The following is a 12,836-nucleotide window of genomic DNA, read 5'->3' as shown; positions in this document are numbered from 1 at the left end:
ATTTTAGAATTTGTGTTTTTGACTGTGAGCCAACAAACACAGTGATCTTGATGGTTAGAGGATCTTATTGCCTTTCTGACACTACTTGCCTGTCGGTCTATCCTGATGCACTGGAAAGATTTTCGCCCACCCACTCACTCACAGGAGATAAAAAACTCACTTTCTTTTATTAAGCTGGAAAAAAATCAGACATTCTCTTAATGGTACTGGATCTAAATGTTCTGAAATTTGGTCACCTTTTTCAGAACATGTCATGTCCTTGACCTTAGAAATGACCCAGTGAACTTTCAAATACATTCACAGTGGTAGCACAGTGTATTGTTTGTATGATTTTATTTATTAATTTGTGTACATTTTTTTCTCTTTCCTTTCCTCAAAATTGTGGTTTTGAATTGTTTGTTTTTCCTTATTTTGAAAAATATATAAATAAATCATACATTTTTAATGTATGATTTATTGCGAATTGCGAAGATTAACTGATTCACTTGCACATGCTTTTGTTTTGTTGTATAACCCTGCGTAAGTCAATGCAATATTATTTACAGCAAAAGTAGAATGATTCAATGGAAGAAAATAAAGTCAGTTACACAACTTCAAGGTAGATGAAAAGAAACCCCCACCCACCCACCACCACACACACACTCACACACACCGTGGTGACTATAAATAAGATCATTATCTATAAAAATTGTGTAGGTGTACCTAAAATTGTATCTTTTAACATTGACAAAGGAAAAAATGCAACATAAATCAACTTTCAACAAATATTAATTTTATGTTGCCACACAGAAACCCTGTTATAGTCCAAACAGAAATAAATCTATCGGACCTTATCTAAACCAGAAACATTTTTGACCAACCTAACCATTTGATGTAGAGAAAAATAATTCACTTAATAAATAATATTACATGTAAATTGGTCTGAAACATGAACACAGCAGCACCAATGTATTTAACGTTTTTAGTCTGAAGAGATAGGTAAAAAACATTGTGCTGATAATTTTTCTAAATGGTCGATTGTTTATTTATGATCTCAAAATGTGCAGCTGTTTTACTGCATTACCTGAGGCACGTTTAAACTACCCTGACTTTAACCCTGAACTCTGGCTGAAGTCCACCTGAACTTGCTTACTCTGAGTATGTCGGTTCCAAAAGACCGGATTTGAGTTAGCATAATTACGCTCGACTTGGTAACCCTGGGTTAATGCGCGTGCACGGCATTTACATAAATCAATCTCAATGGATCGCCGATTTCTGGAGTCACCATGGAAACGCGTGGAGAAAAAAAGAGAGCGCTATACTATAGTGAGACGAAGTCAGAAATTGTGATGACAGCGTATGAAGAGTTTACGCGCTTAAAAAAAGTATTATGACTGCATCACCAAAAGAAAGAGTTTCTGCTTGGAAAAAAAAAAACGGACTGAGAAAACGCACAAGTTTCTGATCTTATATATCAGGGGTGTCAAACTCATTTTGGTTCGGGGGCCAAATTCAGCCCGTCTGATCTCAGGTGGGCCAGACCAGTGACGTAAAAGCAAAATAACAGCTTTATTTTAGTTTTTTTACTCAGTTGGAAAGAAATGCCTCAACCAACATAGTAGCCTAATCACTTGGGGCCAATGGATCTCAAATAAAATTAATTTCACTTCAAAAAAAGTTGGTCTATTCAGTTTATACAGACTGAATATTTGACATCTGACACTGACGCAATCCTGATAATAAACTCAAAAGGGGCTACAGAAAAAAACAAAACACCATGCCTTGAATGTAAATGTCCAAACCATTAAAAATTAAACTAAATTAAACCTGCTAACATTTTGAACATAAGAATTTATCCTCCCTTTCTCTCCTTAAACTTCACACGACCGTCAATATCAGGATTCAAATCCTGTGCAGAAACACATTTACTGTCATTCAACTGTGCAAAACACAATGAAATTTCCAAGAATGTGTTCCTGGTTTCTGCCTGAATTTTGTGATAGTTGTTGTAGCAAGACTTTAGCTCTTGTTGTGAATGGGATAATGTAGCCTAAGGGGTCATATTGTGAAGCCAACACTTTGTACACATTTCTCATGGTCAAGGTTTGATAGGAAATTGGCCTGTGCTTATAACCCAGGGTGTCAAGACCACAATTCCATCTTAGTCCTAGCGCTCCCTCAATTGGGTCTGCACTAATTTTATTCAACCAGTTTTCTGCACTGCTAGATCTGGCCTCTTGTAGTAAATGGTCAACAACAAATGAAAAGTTGCTAGCCCATTGTCTTATTTCAAATCCACTGGAGGACAACAAAATCTTCGTCTTCAGCAGAAGTCGTTTTGCTTCATCTGGGCAAGAGAGGGATGTTAGGCAGTTGTCGACATAAAATGATCTTGAAACAGTTTCTGCTACATCCTCATTCCCTTCACTATGATCTTGCACGTGTCTCTGGAGGGCATAAGTGGCACAACAAGGGCTACATGTTGTTCCAAATGGCAGGACTTGCCATTCAAAGGTAGTTGGAGGTTTCTTTCGGTTCATGTCACGCCACAGGAATCTAAGAAGTGGTTTGTCTTCTGGTAAGAGTCTCACTTGATGAAACATTCCTTTAATATTACCACTTATGGCCACTTTATGCTAACAAAAGCGGAGGAGGACGGCAATCAATGATGGCCCTAAAGTGGGACCTAGAAGTAACTGGTCATTCAGTGCTTGGCCTTGATAGGTAAAGGAGCAATTAAATACAACACGAGGTTTACCATTATGTTCCACTAGGTGATGTGGGATATACCATGACTCCTTTGATTCTGAAACTTGCTCTGGGCTGAGTTTTGCTATGTAACCAGCTTTGCTCAGTTTCCTAATCTCTGTATTATACGTCTCAGCCAATTCAGGGGTTTTCTCTAGCTTGCGTTCAGATCTCCGAAGAAGGGGCATCACTGATTCCATTGTTACTTTCAACTTTGGGGCATCTTTCTTCCTTAATAATGGGGTAGCAAGGTGCTTGGTTCCATCTACATCCACCCTTATGGTTTTAGTTTGTAACAGATCCATTGCCTCCTGATCCTGCTTTGACCTAGTGTGCAGCCTGTCATTTCTGAATGTAAGTGTATCAACCTGCCATAACTGCTCAACATGTCTCTTTAATTCCGTAAAAGGGTTTTCTTGTGAGGTAAATAGACACTGGATAGAATCAGACTCATGTAAAAGTAGGTCCTTGCAGTGCCCATCCTGGTCTGGTCTTTACAGCTGCTGGAGATCCCTTTGGACCATACCTGACCTGTTCAGTTGGGGTTATGAGAAATGGATTATCTGAACCGATAAAAATATGGGGTTGAACCTTAGAAAAGGAGTTCACTGGAATATAATGCAGGTATGACTGCCGTTGCTTCAGTTTATCTACCGGGTAACTCTGCTCAAATAGCATTATCTTATCTGATGTAAATGCACCTTCTATTGAGAACCTTTTCTCTGGGTTTGAAGCAGCTGAAATCTTAAGGTTTACAGCTCTCCCTTCTAGTATTTCAGTTTGCTGTCTCACTGTACATAACTTAAGGTTCTCTGGTTCTCCCTTCAACCTTCAACCCAAGATACTTAGCTGCACCTGGCAACAACATAGTACGCTCAGATCCATCATCCAAAATGGCATATGTGTCAAAGGTTCAATCCTTATTACTCAATCTCACTTTCACTACTTTCAGCAGTACTTTGGGGGATAGGCTTTGTGGATTCATATACAGAAATCTCGATGTTTGAGCCCGGTTTGCGTCATGCAATATTCCTAGATGTTGGCCATTACACTTAGGACATGGCTTTCTTAAAGTACAATTTACAGCTTTATGGGTTCTACCACACTTCCAACATCTTTTCTGCTCCTTTAACCATTTTTTTTTTTTTTTTTTTTTTTTTTTTTTTTTTTTTTTTTTTTACCTTGTCCTGTCCAACAGCTGGGCAAACAGATGAGAGCTGAGGGCCTCTTGTGTTGGACATATTTTACTTTAACAAGAGGGGTTATTAATCTTCAGACAAACCAAAGGTATGTCTGAATAAACCCCTTTTGTAATTGAGGCCAAACTTTATTAATTTCAAACATGTTTGAAGATCTTTGGTGTTGGACCGGACGGAAAAGGAAAGAGGGGAAGAAGAGAGAGGGACGTTAGAAAGAGGGGGGGAAGGAGGGTGATAGTAGGAGGGGAAGGGGGATAAGACCATGAAGCAGCATAGAGCAACAAGTTTACTGGTTGTTAATCACCATGGTAAGGCTCAAATGCAGTACAAAAAGGGCGGAGCCTGTCCACACACACACCCAAGTGTCAAACACACCTGCTAGTTGCAAAAATGTCCATCTGTCGACATGTACACCAAACAGATAGTGCTCACACGCATACTTATGCCTTAACACCAACTAGTGTGAAACATTTCAGTCATTCAGTCACGCAAACCGCCAGTGCAAAGGTGAGCCAACACCCGTGCTCAGGTGAGTGCTCATGTTCTTCTAATATGGATGGTGGAATGTGTAAAGAAGGAAGGAGAGCGCCCAGCCATCCCCACCCCAAGACCCCCACCGCAGCAGCAGCGGCAGCCGGAATCCCCCCAACGCCACACGGAAACCGGCAGGGAACAACCGCCGCCCGGGCGACCAAGCCCGCCACCCAGGCCAGGGCCAGCAGGACCGCCGCAAGGCCCCCCAGAGCCAGAGAGCAGGGAGGCACAGAGGGAAAGAGAGGGCCGCCCCAGCCCAACCAGGAGAACAGCCCCCCCGCCGCGTCGGGAGAGCCCAACGCAGGGCCCCACCGGAGAGGGACGCCCACAGCCCCAGATGAGCACCCCACCACCACCCAGGAGTTCCGGGCATCCCCCCGCCCCAACCCCAGGTACGAGCCAGGACCCCCCAAGGGAGACCCGCCCCGCACTCCAGGCGGCCATCCGCCCGGCCCACGGTTGGTCCAGGGAGGAGCAAGGCAGGGGCCCGCCGCCCCCGCCCAGGAGGGGGGAACCCCGGGGAAAAAAGAGGGCCCACAAGGGGTGTTGTAAATATGGCCCGACCAGGCTCGGCCACAGTTGGAAGTTTGGCGGGGCCCAGCGCTCAGGAGCAAGGGCCAGAACCCACCCCCCAGGGACACCAACACCCCCGGCTCAGATGTAATGTGAACCCCCCCACCGCGCGGAGAGAGCACCGCCGGGCCCAGGAAGCCGGCACCCCGGGGACACGGCCGCCGCTGCAAAGGGGCCCGTACCCCCCACCAGGGAAGAGGCAGGGGACAGATGGTCCTAGGTCCCACCTTCCTTGCAAAATGTGTGTGCGTATATGTGTGTTTAAGAGGGTGTGTGTGTGCATGTGTGTGTGTTTATGTTGGGATGTATATATTGAGGGGGGAGGGGTGTGTGTACTAAGGGGGGTGCAGTTAAAATTGGCGGGTAGGGCACTAAGGGGACATCTCCTGATTACTCACAGTGATGTCCCCTCACCCTCCCCACCAAGGGGCCCTAAATGTCTAAGGTGCGGTTAAAATTGGCGGGTAGGGTGCTAGGAGGACATCTGCTGCTTGCTGGCAGTGATGTCCAAGCACCCCCCCTACCAAGGGCCCTACATGTCTAAGGTGCAAATAAAACCGAAAGAGGGGGGGCCCACTCCATACGGCAACCATAGGAGGGGGGGCCACTGCCTAGTAAACCCCCCCCCCCAAGGCTCATCGCAGGCTAAGCCCCCCACCCCCCTCACCCTATTATGAGGTTATATGAGGAAGGGGGTAAGTTTAACCATTTTTTAACTTCATCTGCACTCAGACTTTTCAAATTATGACAGTTTGTGAGATTGTGTGTGGTAGATCTACAATATACACACGGAAACCTTATTTGCTGTTGAGATTCCTTTTCCTGAGTAGGACACACACCTGAAACCTTTCCATCAGCTCCATGAAGAATGTTCGCAAATGGCATCTTTTGTCTTTGGCTCACTTCCTTTCTATGCATTTGAGGTACAACATGCAAGGTACTCGTTTGTGCTACAACAGCCTGACATTCAGCTTCAACTTCAAGCCATGCAGCAAAATCTACCAAATTATAATGAACAACGGGCATCGTTGAACGAGCATGCCGAACAAAGTTGGAAACTATCTCTGTAGGGAGCTTACTTAAAAGTCGTTGTACATGTGAAGCGCATACCAACTCTGCATTACCTTCTCCTGTTCCAAGAGACTGTAACAGACCAACCAATGACCTCACTCTAACAGCAAAGTTCTGAAACCCTTCTGCATCTCCACGAGCAACTCTAGGAAGACTCAAAATAGTTTGAATCTCGTTTAGGGCTAATTGATGCGGTTGGCCAAACTGTTGCTCCAAAGCAACTAAAGCTCAGGTATAAGGTTGGGGGCACAGCATGCCCCCTTAATTGAACTAATTTATTTTGGATAACTGGAGTTTATAGGTGAAACTATTAATACTTTTTATGTTGGGTCAATTAAATGTAGACACATATTTCTAAAATAAATATATTTAAAAAAATACAAACTTCATTTACTTGTGTTACATGAAAGAGGGGCTTTAACCATTTTTTTGAGTGTACCCTCCAGCACAGCCTTTGCAGAAAACCTCCAGCCACGCCACAACTTCAAGCCAGGATTCCCGTTTCTCATTCTACTACTCACCTGCTGTCATCAGCCGTCCTCCTTGCCATCGGATCTACGTCCTGCAAAAGTTAATCAACTAACTTACCTTACACTCTCCTGTTTTCCTTCCTAGGTCTGTCTCGGTTCTTTGAAATCATGACAGAAAAAGTTAAAAGCAGTGTTGTATTATGTCAAAAGGGCTTTATGCAGCATTTTAAATAATTGTCAAAAAAGATCTTTTACTTTGATGAAAGCAAAAATCCTTTATATTAACCATATCAGCCTGGTGGCCTACCAATTATAGTTATGACAATATATTGTGATTTTATCTAGGAATAGTGTGTTTAAATCAAGCTAAAGCACAGCATTTTTTGCATTAGGTACACCATCCTTTGATAAAATCTCTTAAATGTATTATTTTGAGATTATTTTGTATGTGGGGTGTTTTGTGCTCAATTTCTTACAAGGACTACTTTTTAAAAATGTACTCTTAAAAATATCAGAAAGAGTCTTTGTTGACATGATCAATATTATTTTTATTATTATTATTATATTTTTTTTGAGTCATCAAATTATCAGACCAACTTGCTGTTGCAATAAAAATACTTATTCTCTTTTTTTTTATTGTTGAAAGTCCAAAGATGAGCAAATATCTTGTTACACTTTAATATAAAATATATCGATATACAGTTGAAACCAGAGGTTTACAAACAACACATAAAAACACACATATGCTTATTAGTTTCTTACCATCAGACATGAAATAAAGTAAACTTTTTCTTTTTTAGGTCAGTTATAATTAACAAAATTATTTCTATTTGCTAAATGTCTGTGTAGCACCTCAAATGGACCAGAATAAACTCTAGGTTCAGAGGAGCAGCTGAACGGACTTCAGAAAATAAATGATTACAGGCCATGAACAATTAAACCTGAAAACCCAAATAAAATTAGTATAGAAAGAAAACTGATTAACCCCGGGGTTGGTCAAATTTTACCAAAAAAACTTTTACTTTAATGAATCTCAATCAATTTAAATCCACTATACTAGTTTGGTGCACAAAAAGGCAATAAAACATTTTTTAAATTCTCTAAATCAAAACAGTATCTCAAAAAAAAGAAAATACAAGTCTGTTCTGTCCTTGAGGAGTTCTTTCAGATCCCAGTGACTCAGCACCTGTGGAAAAGGTAGTCACTCTCCTACCATGATTGAACGCAGTGTTCGATTTCTCCCTTGTAACAATCAGGGTTCCAAGGTCCTTTTACGGTTGCTCGTGTTCAGACTCCAGTGGGTAGCTACTTCTGTTCTCTGGGGTGAACATAATAATTATATAATTATTGATTATATAATAATCAATTATTTCACTCACCAAATCCTTTGTCAATGTGAAACAAAACAAAAAACTCGTTATCTGGGTGGCAATATCTCGAAAGATAACCGTCTTTCTTTCCAGGGAAAATATGTAAAAGAACGGGGACAACTCGCTCACGTTCTCTTCCAACAGTCTGAGGTCCAGCTCACAGATCACACAACTCACATATCCCTGCCCGCATGTTCTTCTGTGCTTCCCAACCCTACGGTGGCCCAGAAGGGTCACAACACAACACATTAACTTTACACACAACACATTAACTTTACACACAACACATTAACTTTACACACAACACATTAACTTTACACACGACACATTAACTTAACACACAACACATTAACTCACAACACATTAACTCACAACACATTAACTCGCAACACAACACATTAAATCACAACACAACACATTAACTCACAATACAACACAATAACTCACAACACATTAACTTACAACACAACACATTAACTCACAACACAACACATTAACTAAAAACCCAAATTATGCAAACCCTGGCAAAGCCATTTTATCCGCAAATTTAGAACCAAAACCGCCCAATCTGGCAACACCGCTGCTAGCTTCTCTTGTAAAAAAATCATGCTCCCTCCACAGCTTACTGTGACGTTACTTTCTGTTGGGTAGTTAGCCGCTCAGCCCAGTGGAAATTTCAGAATAAAAGCACTTCCATTGCTGCTTTACTTCTGTTGTGAGTTAAAGTGTGTGAGGTAAAATAATGTGTTGTGTTGTGACCCTTCTGGGCCATGAGTTAATGTGTTGTGAGTTATTGTATAGTGTTGTGAGTTAATGTGTTGTGTTGTGAGTTAATGTGTTGTGAGTTATTGTGTCGTGTTGTGAGTTAATGTGTTGTGTTTTGAGTTAATATGTTGTGTTGTGAGTTAATGTGTTATGTTGTGAGTTAATGTGTTGTGAGTTAATGTGTTGTGAGTTGTTGTGTTGTGTTGTGAGTTAATGTGTTGTGTTGTGAGTTAATGTGTTGTGTTGTGAGTTAATGTGCTGTGTTGTGAGTTAATATGTTGTGTTGCGAGTTATTGTGTTTTGTTGCGAGTTAATGTGTTGTGTTGTGAGTTAATGTGTTGTGTTGTGAGTTATTGTGTTGTGAGTTAAGTTAATGTGTTGTGTGTAAAGTTAATGTGTTGTGTTGTGACCCTTCTAGGCCACCGTACAACCCTCCTGTAGCGCCCTCTACAAGATGAAAAAAATCTATGTAACCTATTAACGTAGGTTACATCTGACTTATAAGAGTAGAGTTTTTTTAGACAAATTTGTATTACCTTTATCAAATGCCTTTAAAAAAACCCATCTCTTTGGAAGCTACTGATACATTTATTGACAGTACTTGTGTTAATTTGAAACAATCGTATCTCTCGAAAAGGAGATAAGTTCTGTGTCCCAGAGATGAATGTACTTTGGTCCGATATGTCCAGAACAACCCATGGACGAAGGCAAAGGATGCTGTGAAGATGCTGGCTGAAGATGGTAAGACTTTGTCACTATCAACAGTGAAACGAGTACCGATACTGTACAGACATAGGCTGAAAGGCTACTCTGTCAGGAAGAAGCCATTACTCTAAAAGAAACATAGCTAGGCCAGATTAAAGTTTGTTAATGAACACCAAGATAAAGACTATAATTTTTGGAAACAGGTCCTGTGGTCTGACGAAACTAAAAATGAACTGTTTGGCCACAGTGACCATTGTTGTGTTCGGAGGAAAAAGGGGGAAACCTGCAGGCCTCATAACACCATCCCAACTGTAAAACATTGGGGTGGCAGCATCATGTTGTAGGGTTGCTGGAGGGACAGGTGCACTTCACAAAATAGCTGGGATCAGGAGGAAAGGATAGTATGTGGAAATACACAAGCAACATCTGAAGACATCAGCCAAAAAATTCAAGCTTGGGTGCAAATGGATCTTCCAAATCGACAATGACCCAAAGCATACTGGCAAACTGGTTACAAAGTGGCTTAAGGATAACAAAGTCATTGTTTTGGATTGGCTATCACAGAGCCAGGATCTAAATCCTATTGAACATTTATGGTCAGAGCTTAAAAGGCGTGTATGCAAGGCGACCTGCAAACTTGGATCAGTTACACCAGTTCTGTCTGGAGGAATGAGCCAAAATTCCTACCAAATGTTGTAAGAAGCTTATGGAAGGATATCCAAGACGTTTCACCCAAATGCTGCAGTTTGAAGCACTTGTACCAAATGCTGATGAAATGGATGTAAACCTTTGACTTGGATGAAATTAAAAAAAACTAGAAATAATTTTGTTTATTGCAATTGACCTAAAACACGAAAAGTGTACTTTTGTTTCACGTCTGATAGTGAGAAAAAAAAAACATATGTGGTCTACGTAAACTTCTGGATTCAACTCTGTCTTTCTGTCCTCTATCTATCCTCTATCTAAATAATGGGGCCCCCTGGGCCATAACAATGGAGAGCTATTAACATAAGTCGCTGACCGAGGCCCAAACTGGTGCAACAAAAAGCAGGTGCCTTAGCGATAAAGCCAGATGCCCATACCTGAAGCCGTGCCAAAAAAAGGCTCCTGGCCTTGAGCAGCCGCCTATAAGAGGAAAATGTACATTCAGTGGCAGGGTCAAAACAGCAGAACAGACACACCAAGGCTGGAAACTGAACATTACTGGAGAGGTTTATGGGAGACAGAGACAGCACATAACAGCAATGCCCAGTGGCTGGTCTCTCTGAGAAAAGAACATGGCAACCTCCCTGAACAAAATCCAAGAAGGAGTCTCAAGGATATGGCAGTGCACAGGTCAAGACACACCAACTTGTGCACAGCTTGGATTGATTACAAGAAAGCCAATGAATCAATGCCACATACGGGGATCACTGAATGCTTGGAGCTGTACAACATCAACAGAGACTCTGAGAGTCTCCATGGGAGCTCAATGAAGCCATGGGGTCAATTGTTACATTTTCCAAACTGTTTCAACTGCCCCCGTGCAGGTGTGTTACATCTACCATCTAAGTAGATTAGTGAGGATGAAGCTCACAATACTGCTAAAAGCTAAAGCAATACGTCACCCAACTTGACTGAAAGAAAGCTAAATTTTTACATAACTAACATGATACATGTTTGATGAGTTCACCTATGACGCACGATATGTCAATATAAAAGTTCTGTGAAATAAGTTCTTACCTTGGAATAACATTTTAGTTTGTAAATGTAGCTGTGTTTGCTGAAAGACAAGTATTTTTTCATGTTCAGGCTAGGAACTCTCACTTGGTCCTGATTGGTGAAATTGCAAATGTTAGAACTGACCCGTGTTACCACTGTCCCTGGTCTCCCCTAATTTTTTTTTCTCTTTTCTTATTTGTTAGTTCTACCAGTTGCATCATCTAATGAGATGGCAATCACTGAGCGTCATTAAAGTTGTTGTCACTACGCTTTTTTACACCACGAGTGAACATAAAAACTGTCAAACACGGACCATGCTTTCATGCTCCGCTCTGCTGCAGTTTGGGGTTAGCTCAGGCAACGATTATCTTGTGTTGCAGTTTTCATTCAGCTCCAAGGTCTCCTTTTATTCAAGAAATGGATGAAGAAAAAAGAGCCAGAGTGGTTTTGAACATCACATTTGTTCGGCCAGAAAAATTCTACATCAGTGGGTTTTCCAACATTCCTCACACTCAGTATTTTTATGTTTTCTTGTGTTTTGTCTATGTAATGACTGTTATTGGAAATGTCTTTCTCCTCTCAGTTATCTGCTTGGTGAGGACTCTTCATTCTCCCAAATACATGATTGTGTTCAACTTGGCTTTGATAGATCTGTGTGGAAGCACAGCTCTTATCCCAAAAGTCTTGGACACATTTTTGTTCGACAGGAGATTTATTTTGTACGAGGCTTGTTTAAGCAACATGTTTTTTGTTATGTTCTTTAGCAGTTTACAGTCATGGACTCTTGCCTGTATGGCCTATGACAGATTTGTGGCAATCTGCCTCCCATTGAGGTACCATAGCATCGTGTCTAAGAGATCTGTTGCTGTGATTCTGCTGTGTATGTGGTTAATAATTCTGTTCGTAGCTGCCTTTACAGTGGGGAATATTAATCGTCTGTCTTTCTGTGGTTCACTAGAAGTGCAAAGTTTTTACTGTGACCATGGACCATTAAATCGCCTTGCTTGCAACGATAGATCCATAAATGATGTCATGGCTTATATTGGCTTAATTTTATTCATCTGCATTCCTTTTATACTAATAGTAATTACCTATTTGTGCATTAGCATTGCACTAAGCAGAATTGCGTCTAAAGTGGAACGACTCAGAGCACTAAAAACCTGTTCATCACACATAATTCTTGTGGTAACTTTCTTTATACCTTTGTTTGCCACTAACATCGCTGCTGTGGTCTCCTACCTCCATCCTAACATCAGAATAATAAATTCCTGTTGGACACACACCATCCCGTCTTTGCTTAATCCTATTGTTTACTCTTTGAAGACAGAAGAACTGCTGAATGCTATAAAGAAACTGTTTCAAAGAAACAGAATAACAAAAATTGAAAGCAAACAAAGTGTTTTGTAGATTTAAATTTTAGAATTTGTGTTTTTGACTGTGAGCCAACAAACACAGTGATCTTGATGGTTAGAGGATCTTATTGCCTTTCTGACACTACTTGCCTGTCGGTCTATCCTGATGCACTGGAAAGATTTTCGCCCACCCACTCACTCACAGGAGATAAAAAACTCACTTTCTTTTATTAAGCTGGAAAAAAATCAGACATTCTCTTAATGGTACTGGATCTAAATGTTCTGAAATTTGGTCACCTTTTTCAGAACATGTCATGTCCTTGACCTTAGAAATGACCCAGTGAACTTTCAAATACATTCACAGTGGTA

General features: G+C 41.1%; 1 protein-coding gene across 1 annotated transcript; it reads left to right on the top strand.

Annotated features, from left to right (window-relative positions):
- Positions 1-11,408: 11,408 nt before the first annotated feature.
- LOC105357526 (olfactory receptor 8G17-like) lies at positions 11,409-12,522 on the top strand. The gene has a single exon (XM_023962773.2). It carries the CDS (start codon positions 11,533-11,535, stop codon positions 12,520-12,522), a length of 990 nt encoding a protein of 329 aa, XP_023818541.2. The 5' UTR covers positions 11,409-11,532.
- The last annotated feature ends 314 nt before the right edge of the window (positions 12,523-12,836 follow it).

Source organism: Oryzias latipes, chromosome 14 (assembly GCF_053564925.1).
Source record: "Oryzias latipes strain Hd-rR chromosome 14, Olatipes_Hd-rR_3.1".
Classification (NCBI taxonomy): domain Eukaryota; kingdom Metazoa; phylum Chordata; class Actinopteri; order Beloniformes; family Adrianichthyidae; genus Oryzias; species Oryzias latipes.
This window is presented reverse-complemented; position numbering and strand designations above follow the sequence as displayed.